Genomic DNA, 20,856 nt, shown 5'->3' on the forward strand with positions numbered 1-20,856 from the left:
TAGCTAGTAGCTACATATGCCTATTTACATATAAATTAAAATTTCATTTCCTCAGGCTCAGCCACTTGTGGCTAGTAGTTTACCTTACTGAATAGCACGGATAAATGTTTTTATCATCACAGGAAGTTCTGTTGGACAGCACTGGTCTGGTCTAGATCACTGATTGTCAAATTCATGTGCCTGAGAATCACATGGGAATTTTGTTAAAATGTGAACTTTAATTCATGCTGCAAGCTCATGAGATTGATACCTGGCAACCTCATACTTTGAGTGGTGAGGCCTTACATTATATTAACCACTTCAGATTTTTCTGAACAAGCTGTATGAAACTTAGCAAGGTTCCTAAAGTAGGAACTTTAGAAAATAAAAGTGCTGGGCACCCGCTGTGGCATCCTGAATCAGAATTTCTCTGGTTAAGACTCAGGTATCAATATCTTTTAAAAGCTCCATAATGTTTCAGTTGTGCATCAGAATTGAAAACCTCTGGTGAAGGTTCGTAAGGTCCTCTGTAGACCTTTAAAAATAGGACTTCTTAATCTGAATGTCCAACATTTGCCCCGTGTCATTATGATACAAGGTATAAGCGTTGCTTATTAACCTTGATCCTCCAATCCAGTTATATTTTCTACCAGTGACGTCAAGAATGAAAGGGATAGAGGAGACAAAAGGGCGATGGCTACTGGGCTTTTTGGGTTTTTTTTTATTTTTTGAGAAACAGAGCACAAGTCAGGGAGGGGTAGAGAGAGAAAGAGACTGAATCCAAAGCAGGCTCCAGGCTCCAGACGGTTAGAGCCCGACCTGGGGCTCAAACCCACAAACTGCAAGATCATGACCTGAAACTGTTGTCTAAGATAATTCCTAAATGTATGTTGCATTAGAAAGAATGAAGAACAGATCAGGAACAGTTTAAGGGAGGTGAAAGCAGACCAAAGTTGAGAAGTCACTGCAGTTTCGGCGTGGAAGAGAATCAAGGTGGGTTTCTAGTTCGAGGAGGGGTTGAGTGGTGAAAAGTGAGGGATAAAGTGAGGTTTTAATGGCTAGTAATCTAGTTTTTTATGGATCCTTTGAAAAAGACTGGGGCGCCTGGGTGGCTCAGTTGAGCGTCCGACTCATGACTTCAGCTCAGGTCGTGATCCCAGGGTCATGGGGTCCAGTGCCATGTTGTGCTTGAACTGACCGTGGAGATACTCTCCCTTCTGCCCCTTGCCCTCGCTTGTGTGCACCCTCTCTTTCTCTCTCTAAAATAGTAACAAAACCAAGACTTTGCAAATTGTGTTTCAAAATTCAAGAAAATTTACCCTAGTCTCTTAGTGTGACCGAATGAAATTTTGAGTGAAAAAAAATAATAGGATGAGAAAGCAGTTTTCAAATACTCCGATACTTGGTATTGACAAGCCTTTTTATTTTTTAAAAATTTATTGGGGCGCCCGGGTGGCGTAGTTGGTTAAGCGTCCGACTTTCGCTCGGGTCATGATCTCGCGGTTCGTGGGTTCGAGCCCCGCGTCGGGCTCTGTGCTGACTGCCAGCTCAGAGCCTGGAGCCTGTTTCAGTCTGTGACTCCCTCTCTCTCTGACCCTCCCCTGCTCACGCTCTCTCTCTCTCTCTCTCTCCTAGAAATAAATAAAACATTTAAAAAAAAAAAAACCATTTAAAAATTTATGTTTATTTTTGAGAGAGAGTTCAAGCAGGGGAGGGGCAGAGAAAGGAGACACAATTTGAACAGGCTTCGGGCTCAGAGCTGTCAGCACAGATCCGATGTGGGCTCAAACCCACGAACTGTGAGATGACCTGACCTGAGCTAAAGTCAAACGCTTAACCCACTGAGCCACTCAGGTACCCCTATTTTATTATTATTATTATTATTATTATTTATTATTATTATTTATACTTAGCCAAGCCCTTTAGATTACAAAGCTGTTTAGTAGTGTGGCCAGAAAGGATTGCTGAGGAATTTGGTTTTACTGAAAAATGAACTTTTTCTACATAGTCTTCATAGTTTTGTGTGCAAAGACCATTGTTTTGTTACTATTTGAGTATTTCCCCGTTGTTGAACATCAGGGTTTTCAGTTTACTACAAATTATATTACAATGAATATTTTCATAACTTCATGCTTAAGACTTTTCAAGTATTTCCTCTGCATAAATTGTAAGGAGTACATTTTGAGGTCAAAAATGTAGATGTAATTGCTCTGATACATTGTTTTCCTCCACCTGCACATGTGTCCATTTGTATTGCCAACAATGGTGTTAGAATGCTGATTTCCCTACAAATTGATAGATACCCCTTCATATTTTAACATAGTCTTGTTTGTTCATTTACAGATTTTTTTTTCCTACTAAGCCTGTGTTCCATTTGGCACTGTTGACTTGTAAATTTTGTAGACATAATTCTAGTAGCTTTAGCCTTGCTGATGGTACTGATTTCCTCTTTAGAATCCTTTATAACTTGGGAATTTTTTTTTTTCAGTATAATTCCTCGCAGAGGTGTAACTGATGGCCGCATTCCAGCCCAAACCTATTAGAATCTCCCTTTCTCTGGCCAGATGCCTAGAAGTCGGCCGGCAATTATTTATTCAGTAGCTAATTCATATGGAGAGACATATAACTTTGGTTAGAATTCTCTAAATACTAATGGGTCTTTTTTGATTGCTTCTTTCTCAGGCCAAAGTTCATCATACTGACATCATAGAACTGCATTGCAGGTGGCTGGGGAGTGGAGTAGAGTATTATGTGGGAATTAATTGGAAATTTCTGTGAAGTTATTTCTAAACAGAATTCTGATAGCATAGTCAACTCTTGGACTGAATGTCTACTTCATAAATTATCCCATTCTCTTGTTTTTCTCTTGATGAAAGCACAGGATACTGGGGAAGATGTTCTCTCCCTAAGTCAAATTCTTTAGTACTTGGTACCAAAGAGTTTTCTGTTTAAAAAGATAAACTGCTAGCCAAAATAGAGACTTAAGTAGCAGTATTCTAAGTTTTTGGCTTGAACCAAGTTTTCTGGGTTTCCGGCACCAGGGTGAAGGAAAGGGCATTCAAGTAGTGTTCTCTATTTCTACATAGTACTCCCTGGGGTGAGAAAAGTAGTGAGTTCCTAATGATCCAGGTTGGGACACAAAGGATAAGGGTTCAACTGGCTTTACTTTGTACCCAGAATACCATACTTCGGAATGCTGCTTATGGCTCTGAGGCTAAAATTGAACCCATTTTATGAGTTCATTATTTTAGACATGTTGTGGACTTAAGAATGGGGGAGGGGGTAGAGAATGCGGGGTGTGTGTGTGTGTTGCCTACTAAAACTAGCTGCATACGTAGCGCCACTGCATTAAATCAGGTCCACGATTTCATGGCGTGGTTATCTCATTTGCAGGAGCGGTCTCTAATTGCGTTTGGTTTTCTAGTGGTTGCTCCCCTTGCTGAGTTCCCTCAGTAAATTCATTAATACTTTTGAGGTAGCTGACAAAAGTGGAAAACTGCGTGGCTCTTTTCCATTAAGTGAAAACTGTTTTGGTTTAGATTCTGTTACAATGACTTCATTTCGCAAACTCCGTCTCCAAGTACCGAAGTGGACGCCGCCGCCGGCCGAATGCAGGAGGCGGCGTGCTCGCTGCAGCGCGGACCGAGCTAGGGTGCCGGCTCGGAAGCACTGGGGCGCGAGGGGAGCCCCGCCAGCCGCCCGGCCCACGCTCCGCACCGGGTCTGGCCGTCGCGGCGCCCAGCCCGCGGGCCCCGCGTCCTCCGCGCGCCAGCTCCCGCCCGCCTCGGAGCGCGGCTCCCCACGCGGGCAGCGGCGCGGCGTGGGGGGCGGCGGGCGGGGCGGCCCCCGGGCACGAGGGGACCCGCGAGGCGGCGAGGGCGCGGGGCGCAGGCGGGCGCCGCGGCCCGAGTGTCCGGCGAAGGGGGCGGCGCCCTCGGCGTCTCCGCGACTGCGCCTCCCGCGCCCCCGGCTCGGCGGCTCCCGGGACGCGCGGAGGCGGCGGCGGCGGCGGCGGCGATGGCGATGATGCCTGTAGCCCTGCCTGGTCCCGGGCGGCGGGCGGAGCCGGGGTCCGGGCTGCGAGATGGAGGAGGAGGGGGGCGGCGCTGCGGCCGCCGGGCAGGTGAGAGGCCGCGGGCCCCGGAGGAGGACGACGCGCGGGGGCCGGGAGGGCCGGGGCCCGGGCGGACGGCGGGTTGGCGAGGCGCGCGGCTGCGCTGGTCCGGGCCCGGCCGCCGCGCACCTGCCCTCCCGACGCGGCCTGCGGGGGAAGCCATCTCGCCCCTGCCTAGCGTGCTCCCGGGCCCCGCCAGGCCGCGGGGTCCTTGCCCCGTCGCCCATTCCCTGCCAGAGCCTTCCGCGCCCCACCAGCCCTCTTACAAGCTTGCTGGCCCGAACTAGGCCTCCCTTACCACAACCTTCCTCTGCCAGGGGAGCGCCTGCCCATCGCAGTGCCTAGCTGGGGCCCACCTCCCCTCCCCGCAGCCTCCCTGCGCATCCCCAGACTGGGGGCTCTCCATCGCCTCCCCGTCTCCCGCATGCACTGGCCCTACCCCATCCCGTCGGCCGCCCCGGGCTTCCAGAGGTGGTTCAGCTGGGGAGAAAGAGCACGGCCTCCGAAATCAGATGCCCTTGGGCAAGTCGTCTAACTTCCCTTAGGATTTCCTGATCAATACAAATCTGGCAGGATCTTGCTGTGAGGATTAGACCATGAAAATGCTGTCCTCGAAGAATTTAAGGCGTTATGAGACATCTATATGAAGTTTATAGGAGGAAAAAAATGAATTGGAAGAATCCAGGCCAGGAGCTCACCTGTAAAAGTTCATACAAAATGTTTTCATATGTGTTAAAATATTAGCACACTAGATTATCAGAGGCTCTTCACACATTTTAGTGAGAAAGCATTGCTACGGCACAAAAATTTTCATTTAACTAGTCCTTGCTTGCTACTTTAGGATACCCTCCTCGTAGTTGTAACAAGATGCACATGGATGTGAATTCATTCTCTTATTGTGACTAATATGCTTGTGTAAGACTGGTGTGTTACTAACTTACAATTTTTCTGATTTTATGACTTTAATCACCTCCGCATGGCCTGAGAAATAAAGAAGGGCTAGTATGCTTGCATTGAAAAGAATATCGGTAATCTTTATTTAATATTTGGGAGTAGCAAATAGGTATTCATTTACCCCCCTCGCCAAGTCACTGAGTTTTACAGTGCTACCATCATACCTTCATTCCAAATTGTGATTCCAGCCTCCTCTTTCTTAAAAGTCCCAGAAGTGGGCTTACTTGTCCTCATTTCCTTTATCGCTCCTAAAGCTTCCCTGCCAAAACCTTTTATTTCTGTTCTGTATTCTGCTTTTCCTTTTCTTCCCAGCCTCACCTTCCTTGCTTTTCTTTTTAATTATGCCAATGGGAATGATTTATAATTACTTTATACCAAAACTTTAATTATCAACATTGCCAAAAAGTTACACAGAATTGTGTGTATGTGTGTGTGTTCCTATTTTGGGTTCCAGGAACTTTGAGTCTGGAAGGGATTGTGATACCTACTTCATAGGTCTACACTGAGAGTGAAACAAAGTGGGATCGCTTATATAAGGCTCCTGGTATGTATGCCAATAGCCCAAGAAATGGTAGCTGCTATGATTGTGTTCTGACCTGCCAACCTCCCTGATCTCTTTGTTGTTACGTTGAGCGTTGGAGCATGGTGGTGACGAATGTCAGGTGGAGAGAGTACTTGCTTAGGTTCAAATCCACGCCCTGCCACTTTAAGGTGGGCACGCTGTCTCCAACTCAAGCTTCCTTATCTGCAAAACGGGTTATACTGTCTGTTACTATATGTTATATGTTATATTGTCTCAGGGTTGCTGTGAGGATTCAAGAAATTAATTACATGGAGCCTTGAAAACAGTGTCTGGCACATAAGCACTTGACAATGTTAACATACTAATAATGACACTGACCTAGAATTCTCTTTTCAAAAAAAAAACTACTGAAAAATGTTAAATTGATTGGAAAAATTGTAACTGTGCACCAAGTGGAAGTTGGTCCTCAACTCCCCCAAATCGTTTCTTTTTTTCCCTTCTGCCTCTTATCTTTGACTAATATTGATTGGTCTCTCATCATCCCATTTTCCCCTTGACAGTTCCCTTTCCAGCTTTCTTCTAGCCTGGGATCTTCATAATTTCCATCACACCTCTTCTTCATTCTTAGCCACTCACTAAGTATTTCTCTGAACATCAGTTCCAAATGCTTTCATTCCAAAGTCCGTCTTTCTTCTTCACTCCTGTTGGCTTCCCTACCTCCAAAGAGGAAACCCTCCTGGGAATCTCTCTGCCTTCTTGCTTCCTCAAAATTGCAGTTTTCTGCTTCTCTTTTCATCAGCTGACTCCAGTCCTCCAATGAACAATGCAAAAACGAGCAGCAAAATGTTGTCTTTTTCTTCCCTCATAGCTATCAAAAAGGATTCAGAAACAGGCACACAGTCTGTAAGTGAAAACAGTAAAGCCATCCATTATTATGTTTTAATTCTAATCATCACAAAACAAGTGGTCAGAATTTATATTTTTCTGTCATGGAACTCTTATAAGGAAAGTGTAGGAAAGCTGGTCTCCCTTGCCAGTGGAGAAATTCATCATATTGTCACGGTCTGTACTATTTGCCCATTGAGTATAAAAAAGAAGCCATCTTCTTCCTTCCTGAGGACATTTGTTAGGACCTCCTCAGGACTCAAATTTGTCTGATACTGGCACAGCCATACCTGCTGCCGAATGCCGAGAGAGTTCTGTATCGGATGGTTCATAGCTGCTGCTTGGAGCCCCTAGTAATCTTTGATGGACCTGTGCCCCATCATCCAGGAACCAAAGGGTTAATCCCAGGCTTAGCTGGAGGCCTCTGGAACCCATTGGAGCCTGTGGCTAAATATCTGGAACGTTACCCCAGGACCTCCCCAGTGCCATTGCTTGTTCCTAAAATGCTGGATTAAAGGAAATACCTTTGAGTTGTCAAGGGCATTGCACCAGTCTCCAGGGAACAACTTCAGCTGCCCCGCTGGAAGCATCTTTAAGAGCAGAGTGGGCAGCGGGCCACACAGGGCTTTGAAATTTGGTACAACAGGAGATTTCTGTGAGTGTATTTTAAATCTCATTGGAAAACAAACAAAGCCAAAAACGTCGAAGAAGACAAAGAGCAAGAAGAAAAAGAAGTTGTTCTTATAAAGCAGAGGCTGGGCTTTACTCATCTTTCTACCCACCGCACCTAGCATAAAGCTGGCATACAGTCTGTACATGATAAATGTAAACTGAGTGAGTGGAGGCATGACAGGGCGTGTGAGGATATTGCTGTTGGAATAATAACTCACCTCTGTACAGCAGGTTAGAGTTTACAAAAGGGTGTTTTGTGCCTTGTAAATCTCAAATACAATGGACACCCTTCCACGCTTTCATTTTCCCCTCACAAATGTAGTCCCACACAAAGTTTTTTCCAATGGAAGGGAGGGAGTTGGCCAACAAATTGCCAGCAGGGAGAAAAAATTATAAACAATGAAAAATAAAGGGTTGTTACTAGAGAAAGAAATAGCATTTGTTGGTGACTTAGGAGAGTTCTATAAGGAGCCGCAGTGTACTTCAGCAGTACCGTCTGGGTCCATCCCTGCCCTGCCCCTGACCCCCAGCCAGCTCCTCACCACCAGCCCCTGCAGCTGCTCTCAGCCTCCACCCCTGTTGGATTAGCTTCCCCTTCTCTGACTTCCACAGCACCCTCCTGTCATCTGATTGACCACATTAGGCTGTAAGTACATTGTTAGGTTCGTCTCCTCCCAGTAGATTGAGTAGCTGTGATCTCTTTGCTGGAGAGGTTATGTCCTTGGGTGTCCCGTGTCTGGCACCAGGGTGTTTCTAAAAGTAACATTTGCATACCCTTCAGTCAGAGAGTCAAGAGGTGGGGCCCAGGAATCTGCTTTTTTTTTTTTTTTTAAGTCTACAGGTGATACTTAAACTATTTAAAAAACCACTGTGCCATGAAACCTGAAATTAGTCCGAGGGATATATTTTGAGGTGTTTGTGTCTTTTCTGCGTTGGGCTTTGTGCGGAGAAATGCTTTGTATGCAGCAGGTCAGAGCTGAAGCAAATTCTAGTGCTCTTGTCAAAAATCATGCGATCGCTCTTCTCTCTCCATTAACTTCTTTCTGTTTCTGGGTGTGCATTTTTCTGTGCAGGCTTTTCTGCTCTGGGCCTCTTTTGCCCCATGCCGCTCACCTGTGAGTTGAGGCCCTAACTCCCTTCCCGCAGAAGGAACAGTCCCTTCTCTCTGAAGATGAACTCCACAGACCACCTTCAGGACGCTCCCAACACCACCGTGCTCCACGTGCGTCACTCCCACGGGGGGAACAGCACCGCACTGCAGGGGGGCCTCCAGGACCTCATCCACACCGCCACCTTGGTAACCTGCACTTTTCTACTCGCAGTCATCTTCTGCCTGGGCTCTTACGGCAACTTCATTGTCTTCTTGTCCTTCTTTGACCCAGCCTTCAGGAAATTCAGAACCAACTTCGATTTCATGATCCTGAACCTGTCCTTCTGTGACCTCTTCATCTGCGGAGTGACAGCCCCCATGTTCACCTTCGTGTTGTTCTTCAGCTCAGCCAGTAGCATCCCAGATGCATTCTGCTTCACCTTCCACCTCACCAGTTCGGGCTTCATCATCATGTCCCTCAAGACAGTGGCGGTGATTGCCCTGCACCGGCTCCGCATGGTGTTGGGGAAGCAGCCCAATCGCACGGCTTCCTTTCCCTGCACTGTGCTCCTCACCCTGCTTCTCTGGGCCACCAGCTTCACTCTTGCCACCTTGGGCACCCTGAAAACCAGCAAGTCCCACCTCTGCCTTCCCATGTCCAGTCTGATGGCCGGAGAAGGGAAAGCCATTTTGTCTCTGTATGTGGTCGACTTCGCCTGTTGTGTCGCTGTGGTATCTGTCTCTTACATCATGATCGCTCAGACGCTGCGGAAAAATGCCCAAGTCAGAAAGTGCCCCCCTGTGATCACTGTGGACGCTTCTAGACCACAGCCTTTCATGGGGGCCCCCGGAAAGGGGGGTGGGGATCCCATCCAGTGCACCATGCCGGCTCTCTACAGGAACCAGAGTTACAACAAACTGCAGCACGTTCAGACCCACGGATACACCAAGAGTCTTACCCAGATGCCAGCCCCGGCGGGCAGCCGGCTCCAGCTGGTGTCCGCTGTCAATCTCTCCACGGCTAAGGATTCCAAAGCGGTGGTCACCTGTGTGATTATCGTGCTGTCGGTGCTGGTGTGCTGTCTTCCCCTGGGGATTTCCTTGGTGCAGGGCGTCCTTTCCAGCAACGGGAGCTTCATCCTTTACCAGTTCGAACTCTTTGGATTTACCCTTATATTTTTCAAGTCGGGTTTAAACCCTTTTATATATTCTCGGAACAGCTCAGGGCTGAGGAGGAAAGTGCTCTGGTGCCTCCAGTACATGGGCCTGGCTTTTTTCTGCTGCAAACAGAAGACGCGACTTCGAGCCATGGGAAAAGGGAACCTGGAAATCAACAGAAACAAATCCTCCCATCATGAAACCAACTCTGCCTACATGTTGTCTCCAAAGCCCCAGAAGAAATTCGTGGACCAGGCTTGTGGCCCAAGTCATTCGAAGGAAAGTGTGGTCAGTCCCAAGATCTCTGCTGGACACCAGCACTACGGTCAGAGCAGCTCCACCCCCATCAACACCCGGATTGAACCCTACTACAGCATTTACAACAGCAGCCCCTCCCAGGAGGAGAGCAGCCCGTGCAACGTTCAGCCAGTAAACTCTTTTGGATTTGCCAGTTCATACATTGCCATGCACTATCACACCACTAACGATTTAATGCAAGAATATGACAGCACGTCGGCCAGGCAGATTCCAGTGCCCTCTGTGTAGGCTCGTGGAGGCTGGACACTCTTGTGGAAGGAAACTGTTTTTGTTTCTGATACTAATGGATTTCTTTTTTTCCCACTTCTGTGAGACCCACGGTAGATGGAAACTTCAAGATTCCGTGGAACAGTTGGCAGTTCTGATTTTCTCCTGACTGAAGCTTCAGCATCTATTGATTTGCTTTGTGCTTTCTTGAAGTTTTAAGATTTGATGTGAAAATTGATTATTTAGATTTTTACCCTGACCTGCGCTCCGATCTTTTGTACTAAACTTTCAAATAGATGCCAGGAATGATCAACGCCAGTGACTTGAAGGAGAGTGGACTGATTACGATCATTTGAGTCAGTGTTCAGGGTCTTCGAAGTATGCCTGAGTTGAATTTTTTTAAACAATGTGAAGGTATGATCTTCACTGAGGCGAATTTTTTATTAACTGAACTATACATTTTGATTCTGTAAAGTGTTGCAAAGGGGAGCAATACACTTTTTTGGTAGCAGGCTTATTTGAATAAATAATAGATTGTCAAAGCAGAAAATCAGAAATAGATTGTCTATAATGACCTTTACCCAAGGCACACAGGCATTAAGTACGTTCCTTTCATAAGACAGTCAACCAAGAATACAGTATTATGATTATTACCATTTCTTATTAAAGACATTATTATTTTGTGCGAGTTCACTAGCTATATAGCTTTTTAAAAAGAAATTGGTTTTTGCTTGCTGAAAATGACTTATTCTCTTTCGGCATGATCTTACCCAAGAGCCCTTGGTGAAGAGGATGGGACCTGTAGTGGAGGAATGCAACTTCTGGGTGCATGGGCATTAACGGTGGTCACCTCAGTCAGGGTGTGTGTGGTGAGGTGTGAAGCAATCCGGACTGCCCTTGCGTGTTAAGACGATCATTATCATTGCTTACAAAGCTCTGAGAACGACGTTGAGAGTATTTCAATTGATGTGTTCCTTCTGTGTGAGGGTGGTTTGTTAACAACCTAACAAAGAGTATCCAAGTAACTGTTCAGACCTCATTGTTTTGTCTTTGTTTATATATCACTCTGGTAGAAAAATTCTTAAGACGATCTGTTTTCAAACTGTGTTATTTCTCTCCCATTAATCTTGGACATGGACAGTAAAGGAAAGCTAGATGAAGTATTTCTCTACCTAAAACTAATTTTATTATAAATCATATAAATTATAAATTTACTAATTTTATTACCCTGTCGTTCATAGCATAACAACTGTTCCTATTTTTTGTGTAAAAACATTTTCATTATAGAGTTAGCATTTGAACTCGCTGCAGTTTTGGAACTACAGCTGCCAAACTCCAGGCGAACATCAAGGTCCAAAACCTAACTTTAGAAAATTGTTTTACTCAAGAACTGTTATTGCATGGGGCGTCTGGGTGGCTTAGTCGGTTGAGCGCCCAACTTTCGCTTAGGTCATGATCTCGCGGTTCATGGGTTCGAGCCCCGCGTCGGGCTCTGTGCTGACTACCAGCTCAGAGCCTGGAGCCTATTTCGGAATCTGTGTCTCCCTCTCTCTCTGACCCTCCCCTGCTCACGCTGTCTCTCTCTCTCCTAGAAATAAATAAAAATATTAAAAAAAAAAACTGTTATTGCAGATTGGAAGGAACTTTGTTGTTTTGGATGAAAGGTATTCAATTTATAGCTCCCTCTCCAGGCCTTTCCCAAATGTAAGAAGTCCTGGGGGGATGTGGGGGGTGGGGGAGACACAGAATAGATGCTCAGCTGGACCTCTGTGCTGACACCTCTCGCCTTCCAGCACGCACCAGCCATTCTATTTCTGAAATCTGATTATGAGATATGGGTCTTATTTTGTTTTTAAATTTACCTTTTAGGACTTTGTCCTTCCCTCCCTTCTCTCTCTTTCTTCCTTTATTTTTGCTCTTAAATTTTATAACAGAAGAGAAGATACCTACTCTGTCACATTTTTTCTTGTTTGTAATTGAATGCTATTTTTGGAAATCACTATAACCTATTTTAATTGTGTTTTTATATTTTTAATACAACACTGTTTTCATTTATTAATACTCCCATAAGATTAGGTAATATACTAACCACATAGTGTATTACCTCTTTTTAACAAAGCACCAAGAAATCTAATATCCTTTCCCAAAATCATTTGAAGAATTCTGGAAAATTAGGAATCAGACCTTTGTCTTAATTTAGAACTGGGTATTTATTCCAATAAGCCAAACAACTTAATAATTAACAACATTAATCCAGAAGATACTTCTTCTTGATTAATACTTTTTAAGGTATGTATCTCTTTTTTGGCTAAACATTTCCAGTGTGATTCGATAGAAGATTTTTTAAAAGTAATTTCTACTTGTAAATTTTAAAATGACAGGTTTTCTTGTGCGACCTTTGAGTTTGAGATGACTCGACCCATCTTTGGGAGGTAAAAGTTATAATATAAAGAAAAATGAGCATGTGCATATGAGGTATTCAGTCTCTTTATGCTCATCCAGAAATTATTGATTTAACTTGCATGAAATACATGTTGGGCTAGATTCTTAGCCCTCCTCCACATCTATCTCTATATCTATGTGGAGATACACAGATAGATACAACTTATCTCTTTATAAGTTATATATGCCTATATTTACATAAATAGGCATATATAACTTCTCTATAAGGGCTAAACTGAGAACTAAAAATAATGATAATTCGGTTGAATATGACTAATTATTAGCAGGGTATATTAATTAGTTCTCTTGATGCTTTACTGTGATGCAAAGTATGTGATGTATTTCAAACATTTTATAACTGTTCTGATGTTAACCTTTAGGCCAGGTTTGTATTTCTGATGCTTTTAATGTTCTTTTAAAAAACTAATGTTTGGAAAATAAAAATATTGAAAAACCTAACATTTCTGAACATCGCATTGCAGTACTATGACTTTCCTGTCCAATGATTTGAAAACCATCAAAGAAAAGTAGTGATGGTTATTGCACAGTAGATGACAATGTGTTAGCCCTCAGCCTTCTCTTCCTTATGAGATGAAAAACTTGTGGGTTTTTTTGGTTTTTTGCTTTTATTTATTTATTTTTTTTTTAAGTTAGCCCTATGCGCCCCATGTGATTAAGAGTCAAGATCAAGAGTCGCATGCTTCACTGACTGAGTTAGCCAGGCACCGTAGAGTCCTCAGGATCTCTTTACTGGTTCCAGATAGTTCTCTGGCTCATGATTGGTGCCACCTCTGTCAGGCAATGTTAACAATCTCTTCAAAAGTGGTATTTCCACTGTGCTTAATGTTTTCTGCCTCTTTCTGTCTCTTAGCGGTTCCTTGAGGGCTTTGATAATCAGGTCAGAAGCAGAAGGTACCACTTCAATCTGGGCCTGTCTGGTTTTGTTCCTTTGTTTGTTACGGGCAGATCACAACTTCCAGGCATCCCTCAAGTAGGTGGGTCACCTTAGGTTCGACTTTTACCTGCTCAAAAACTTGTCTCCTCTCACATTAGCAGTGAGGATTCAGGTATTATCCCGAATTGTTATTTTTCTTACTCATAAGTTTAAGGCATGGGGCCTATCTGTTCTGAATGGTCAGTTTCACTGTAATCTTCAGGCCCTTCCAATCCCTGGTTCCCTTGATGATGTCATCACCAACCATTTTTGGAGATAGACTCAGGGGACCTATCTTTGGGTCCAGGGCAGAGGTGTCACCAACTTCCCCACCGGGTATATGACTTTGGTCTTGTTAGGGTCGAACCTAGGTGGCCTGGTGGAGGTGGCTGGTGTCAGGTGAACCTAGTTTCAGGATGACCTAAGACAGCTGCACCTTTGCCTCCTTCCAGCTGAAAGCCAAAAACAAAAATGCGTATCTTAGAATTGGTGATATACATGGTGTGCATAAGCTAGAGGAAAACACACGATTATGGTCCCTTGAGAAACAATTTAAGGATCCTTCTTTGAAACTAATATTTTGAGTAGTTTCTTGGTTAGCAACTCTACAGCCAGGAGCAAAGCTCTCACAAGATTCCAGGTGACAATTCTTTTCTGAAGTGGGAAGGCAGCAGAAACCGAAGGGCGGTGACAAAGAAAAAGTAGCATGAAGTCCTGCAGAGTTAAGGCCCAGAACCCTTCTTAAACAGCTCGGTTTTGGGGTCCTAAAAATGAGTATCTGCAAATATGTTTCCAATTTCATTTTCTTTTTTTTTTTAAGTTTTATTTCTTTTATTTAGAGAAAGAGAGGTTGAGTGTGAGCAGGGGAGGGGCAGAGAGGGAGAGAGAGAGAATCCCAAGAGAATCCATGCTGACAGCGAGCAGCTCCATGGGGGGCTTGAACTCACAAACCGTGAAATCATGACCTGACCCAAAATCCAGAGTCAGTCACTCATCCAAGTGAGCCACCCAGGTGCCCCTCCATTTTATTTTCAAGTTAGTCACACCTCAGTTCAAAGATCATTGCTCGAGGTCACGAGTAGCACCTCTTGGGTGCTGGCAGTCTTGGGTTCCTCTCCAGATCTGACTTGCTATTATAACTCATTCTTAAATAATAGTCCATAGTCTGGCCGGGCCAGGTCACGGAGTCTCCCCTTTCAAGGCCACTCTCTTCATTCAGAGTTCAGGGGCAGCATATACACAGTGGGGTTTTTGACTCCCAGGGAGACATGCCTTGACTCCCGTATCCACTAAAAGGAATCGTTTGTTGTTTTTTTTCCATTAACGAAAAAAGCCTCTGAAGAAACTTGCTCCACTGACCTCCTCCTGGAATTGAAGGAAGAATCAGTGAAGATTCCAGGCCTATGGAATGGTAAGAAGAGAGGCAGGCAGTCTGCCAGGAAAAGGCTCACCTCCGTCAGAGATCCGGACTTTGGAGAGGCCAGGCCGGGACTGAGCTTAGACCACAAAGCTGCAAGCTCCAGCAGGACCTGGCGGACAGGACTCTATGCGGCAGGTGAGTGCCGGACAAGCTGCATTGAGCTCAGTCCAGCCAGACTGGCCCACATGTGATGAGACGCAGGAGAGCCCAAGTCACCTGTAGGAACGAAGATGATGGCCACTGAAGCCAGATGGGGTAATCTTTGAGAAGATGGAGGAGGGAACGGAGGAGCAGAAAGGTAAGAAAAAGCCCCCTGTTTCCTCCCCTGCCTCTAAAGATGGCTCTGTAAACTGAGAGGCAGGTGCTGGCATAATTATGATGATTTTCCATCTTCGGGCTTTCAATATCATTTAAATGCTAATGACACTCAATTTTATATCTCTGGTTCTAACCTCTCCCTGAACCGCATGCTGGTCTATCCAATAGCCTATTCAACATCTCCACGTGGATGTCTAATAGGCATCTCAGATTTTAACATGTGCAAAACTGAACTCGTGATTCACGCCCCCTCCTCACCAAACCTGTGACTCCTGCTGTTTTATTATCTCAGTAAACAGCATGACATTTCCCCAGTCACACAGCTCCATTTGTTGTCCTTGACTCTTTGTCTCACATCACATCCAATTCATCAACAAATCCTGAATTATCTTGACAATAAACTCCGATTCCAACTACTTCTTACTTCTTCATTCCCGTCCCCTCTAGCCCATGTCCCCATCATTATTCACTTAGGGTATTAAACCAGTCTTAGGACCATTTCCCAGCTTTGAGGCTCTATTCTACAGCCTTTCTTTGGGACTAGGACACTTCTTAGAGAAGCCATATTTGCCACTCTCCTGATTAAAACCTTCTGGTGGCTTTCCAGCCCACCTAGAAGTCCTTGCTGTGACCTACATTGCCCCGATGATCTGGCCTTTGGTTTTCTCTCTGTCACCATTTCCTTTCATTTATACCCTGCCTAATGCTTGGGCTACAACAGGCTTTCTGGCTCTTTCTCACATGCCTCAGTTTTGTTCCCCCATTAATCCCCCCAGAAACTCCCCAGCCTGGAATAGTCTTCCCCTGGGGCCTTTCCTAGTTGCCATATTCAATACAGTTCTCTCTCCATCACGGTCTGTCCCTATGCCCTATCTTATTTTTTTCATGGTTCTTATCATTATGTGTATCCATCTGCTTGGGCTGCCATAACAAAATACCACTGCCCAAGTGCCTTAAATAACGGAAATTTATTTTCTCACAGTTCTGGATGGAGGCTAGAAGTCCAAACTAACAGCATTAGTTCCTGAGAGGCCTCTTTTCCTGGTTTCTCACTGTGTTCTCACATGACCTCTTCTCTGTGCACACATGGGAAAGAAGGGGGTGGGAGAGGGGAGAGGGAGAGAGTTGGGGGGGGTTGCTCTCAGGGTGTCTCCTCCTCTTGTTGTGTGGGCACCATTCCTATTAGATTGAGGGCTCCACCCTTATGACCTCATTTTACCTTAATTACTTCCTTAAAAGCCTTATCACCAATTAGAGCCACAATGAAGGTTAGAGCTTCAAACGTGAATTTGGGGGCACAATTCAGTCCATAACAGTTATGTATAATTGTTTACTGGCTGCTTCCCCTCTAGAATAAAGCTCTGAGGGGGGCGCCTTGGTGGCTCAGTCGGTTAAGCCCCCGACTTCGGCTCAGCTCATCATCTCGCTGTTTGTGAGTCTGAGTCCCGCGTCGGGCCCTGTGCTGACAGCTCAGAGCCTGGAGCCTGCTTCGGATTCTGTGTCTCCCTCCTCTGCTTCTCCACTGCTCATGCTGTGTCTCTCTCTCCCTCAAAAATAATAAACATTAAAAAAACCTTTTTTTAAATAGAATAAAGCTCTGATAGGGCGGAAGTTTTGTCTGTTTCGTTCAGTACTGCATCCCTAGTACCTATCAGTCCTTGGCCCTGATGAGCTCTCATTGCATCACTGCTGAATGAATGGATCAAATAATAAATGATTGAAAAACTGCAGCCTGGAAGTGATATCAACCCAAATCTCTCTCTGGCTGGCTTAGTTTCCCCATGTTTGTTGTTGTTGTTGTTTGTATCCCTCTCTACATTCCCAGGATGATTATCAGCAGGACTCTAGTGAAAGGGGGGACACGGGTCTTGATTTAGGACTGCAAGGCCTTATTTTTGACTGTTTACTCAGGCAGCCAGCTCGAAGGGCATCCCAGGGGACCACCCTGGCTGCCCTTGAGCTGCCAGACAACCTGCCTTCATTCTCATGGGAATTCTTGGGCCCATTATGCAGCCTGAGGACACTGAAAATGAAAGGAAACTCTTCAGCAACCAAAGAGAAGTTAAAGGAGAAAAGGAGTCACTCCTTCTTGGAGGGATAGAAGGGAGAATACAAATCGCTTTAAAGTATAGGACATTTTGAAAAAGAGCTGCAGATTTAGTGAAATTCTGCTTTCCACAAGAGATAGTTAACAGACACTGTCTCTCAGTCCAATGCCTTCGAGACTAATTTTACCAAAGTATCAAATATCACTTCATTGCTTACGGACAAATTAGTGAATCTTCCCTCCTCTGCTCCAATAAACAGATAATTCGGCTTCTCTATAAATAACTCAGCTGGTACCAAGATAAGTTCAGCATGTTTCTCTGAGTGCCATTTATGTAAATGTTGGCCCTCTTGACACTTTCTGGAACCTCCACCTGCTGACAGAATGCTGACGAGTAGGAGATGGAGATCTTTCTTCTGACTCCCAGTGTGGGAATCTTGATTTTCATGCAAAGCCCGAGGTTTTGCAAAGTACAGCTTGTTCAGATGCCAGGGAGACCTTAGGAAGTGGAGCAACTTACAAAGGGCGCTTTATGCCCATCTTCTGGGGCTGAGGCATTAGGATGAGTTTCGTAACCTGGGGAAATGCTGAACGGTCAACACATTTCCTGCCTGCCATAGCAAGAGCTTATGCAAGCTTCTTGCTCATTTGTTTGGCTTTAGCAACCAATATAAGAAACGGTAGGACTTGACTTCATTAATATTACACTGAGGAAAAAAACGGCTGACTGTGTTCTTCACAGAGAATCATGTTAGACACTTTCTTTGAGGAATTCAGAGTACCTCAGAACCGGAATATTTTCCGGCCATGGAGTTGGAGGGGGAAAATTCAATTCTTTTCTTGACCTGAGAGAGATCAGGGGCTCAATCACTGCCCCCAAATGGGGGAAACAGAAGAGAGATACAGACATTGTCTTCTTGTGAGGGAGAAGAAAAAAAATAATCAGCTAAAGTTTATGGTGCAGAATTTGAGTGAAAAAGAATTACAAATGGGACAAGTCATTAATTCTCCCTTTTCTGTCCCATCCATTATAAAGTTGAGGAAAATACTGCTGTCCTCAGAGCACCAAACACTCAAAAATAACATGTAGCAAACTCAGGACTGTAGCTGCAGAAATTGTCATAAGGTGTGGATAAGAGAGGATGAGGGTTTATTCATTCATTCAGCGAATACGGAGTGTCAGTGTTAGGCAAGGTCTGAAGAGAAAGTTCTGAGAAAATATAAGATAAATTCTTTACCAATAAATAAAAGATGAAGGAATTATTTTTTTAGCATTAACATAAAAATACAATCTGGTTCTAGATAAATTGCCAGAGCAGTTGTATTGTTTTCCAACACCAAATGCTTATCAGGGAAGGGAGGGTTTGATGACATTTAACCAAGCCAAAATTCCCAAGGTGATGCTTTAAACTTGCTAGTGAATTTTCATTTGCCACATTGTGGGTTCCATTAGCTTAAGAGAAGTTAGTGGTGTCCCATGATAAAAATATACTGTATGGGGGGAAAATGAGTATTACAAGTTTCCAAGACAAAAATCAATCATTTCACTCCGCATTTTGTTAGGTCCTTTCATGTGTTCCTTCAGGTGGGAGGTGATGGCACAGAGTGGTTCATGGGGCAAAAGATTGTTCTGCGAATAGCAAGTGCTATAGATTATTATTTCCAAGCAGAGACTCTACAATCTGAATTGATTCCGAAGCTGGCTCAGCCTCACTTCCCTTATCTGTGAGCTAAAGATAGTAAACCTAACCTTATGGGGTTGTGATCACAAGGTATCTGAACTGTTTAGCATAGTGCCTAAGTATTTAATCAATGTGCAGCAATGGCAGCTATCATTTTTATTATTATAAAAAACAGAGTCTGGGGTAGCCTCTCATTTGAGATTCAAGGAATAATGACTCAAGGTTGTACACAGCTGGCTTTGTGGGGGTGTGAAACAATTTCTTGGAAGTGGTTGATGAAAACCTTTCCCAACAAATGATTTCTGTCACAATGGGTTAAGAACACTAAAAACTATAAATATGTAAAGTGAATTCAGAAGAAAAACGACTCCCGATTTCCTTGACCATTAACATTTCTAATCTTTGGATAATACTTAGAGCTCTGATAGAATTCTTAAATGAATGAATTAGATTTTACTGCTGTTAAGGACCACTGGTGACTAATTTGTATAGTATTTTATTAAAGACACAGAAGCTATTAAAAGAAAGTTCACTGTTTTTGGCTATATTTTGAGTGAATTTAGAGAGTAGGGTAGACTTGACTAATTGGGTTTTAACTCCTAAGTTACTGGACTTTTGAGGAAGTTTGAAAAAAATGTATTTTTTTTGGTGGTAGAGCACTTTTGTTTTTTTATTGAAATATACTTGACACTGAATGTGACATTGGTTTCAGGTGTACAGTATAATGATTTGATGACTCTATACATTATGCCATGCTCACAAGTCTAGCTATGATCTGTCACCACACAACACCATTCCACCATTGACTATATTTCCTGTGCTGTTCCTTTCATCCTGGTGACTTATTCTATAGCTGGCCTCCTGTACCTCAGTTCCCTGAGAGCTTGACTTTTAGTATTATATATTTACAACATCAAAAATAAGTTTGTGCCTCAGGAAAAAAAATTTTTCTGTATTTTTCTCGTGAACCGAAGGCAAAGTATAATGTAGCCTATTGCAAAGTACTGGAAAGCAATTTAATAGAGTTGAAATATATAATGTACGTGATTAGACATGAGATGTTTAGCTTATTTTAGTTTCATAAATGTCTTCCATAGTTGAGATGGTTACCATTTCCGTAAGTTCTGCCAGATGTACTTGCTTTTGGTGAAAACTTTTTGTTTCACATGTAAAAAATACTAAAATGCCTAAAAGTTTACAAATAGGTATGGACACAAAACATTGTAAACCCTATATTCCATTTGTTAATAATTTTGCCTTTCTTCTTTTTACTTCGGAAGTTTTAAGATTGTCAGGGGGGGCTTTTATTTTCTCTAAGTGTAAAAGAGTGAAATTCCAATAGTCTTCATACTGTAGTTTCTTCTCATTGCCAGTGAGGAAAACATGCTCATTCTTCGTGATCACTGCAAAAAGTATTTTCTGAGAAACTGTGTTATTTCTAATAGAGAAGACTTGTGAGCTACCAGGACCACAGTGATTGGAGCTATGGCAGGTGAAAGTCACCTGTTAACCTCTCACCTTAATTCTCATTAGTTATATACCTAATAATGTGTGCTCATCTTCTTTTTTAAGTAGGCTCCATGCCCAGTGTGGGGCTTGAACTCACTCTTCCTTCTCCTTCTTCTCTTTTTTTTTTAAATGCGTGGTCTTGATGCTACTATTTAAAGTGACAGTCCATTTTCTGAAAGATGATGGAAGGAGTTAGTAATCTACAAAGTTATATATAGTATAATGATGGTATCTCCATCATCTCTACACACCTCCTCTTCCGCTTGTGATGTTTTGTGTTTTATTAAGCAAAACCTGACTTATGCATGACTATGTATACTAATTTAGTCCACCCATAAAATAGTAAATAAAAATAAAAGCTTGGGGTGCCTGGGTGGCTCAGTTGTTTGAGCGTCCCACTCTTGATTTCAGCTCAGGTCATGGTCTTGTGATTGTGGGATTGGGCACTGTGCTGAGTGCTGAGCCTGCTTGGGATTCTCTTTCTCTTGTTCTCTCTGCCCTTCTCCCACTCGTGCTTTCTCTGTCTCTCTCAAAATAAATAAACTTAAAAATAACAGCTCAGTTCCTTTTGACAGATGAAAATTTTACAGAATTTTTCCCCCAT

The 20,856-nt window shown here is 43.8% G+C and overlaps 1 protein-coding gene and 1 non-coding gene across 2 annotated transcripts; one reads left to right on the forward strand and one right to left on the reverse strand.

Annotated features, from left to right (window-relative positions):
* Window positions 1-4,063: 4,063 nt before the first annotated feature.
* Window positions 4,064-11,343, forward strand: GPR75 (G protein-coupled receptor 75). The gene is made up of 2 exons (XM_039249189.1): window positions 4,064-4,102; window positions 8,201-11,343. Exon 2 carries the CDS (start codon window positions 8,299-8,301, stop codon window positions 9,919-9,921), a length of 1,623 nt encoding a protein of 540 aa, XP_039105120.1. The 5' UTR covers window positions 4,064-4,102; window positions 8,201-8,298; the 3' UTR covers window positions 9,922-11,343.
* A 1,958-nt stretch (window positions 11,344-13,301) lies between these two features.
* LOC120243170 lies at window positions 13,302-13,455 on the reverse strand. Its single transcript, XR_005531237.1, has one exon. It is a non-coding gene; the product is annotated as a U12 minor spliceosomal RNA (small nuclear RNA).
* Between the last annotated feature and the right edge of the window lie 7,401 nt (window positions 13,456-20,856).

This window comes from Hyaena hyaena, unplaced genomic scaffold, assembly GCF_003009895.1.
Source record: "Hyaena hyaena isolate Hyena2069 unplaced genomic scaffold, ASM300989v1 scaffold_332, whole genome shotgun sequence".
NCBI lineage: Eukaryota > Metazoa > Chordata > Mammalia > Carnivora > Hyaenidae > Hyaena > Hyaena hyaena.

Bases quoted from the DNA above. Each gene is read 5' to 3' on its own strand.
- GPR75 (XM_039249189.1), top strand. From the start codon at position 8,299: ATGAACTCCACAGACCACCTTCAGGACGCTCCCAACACCACCGTGCTC.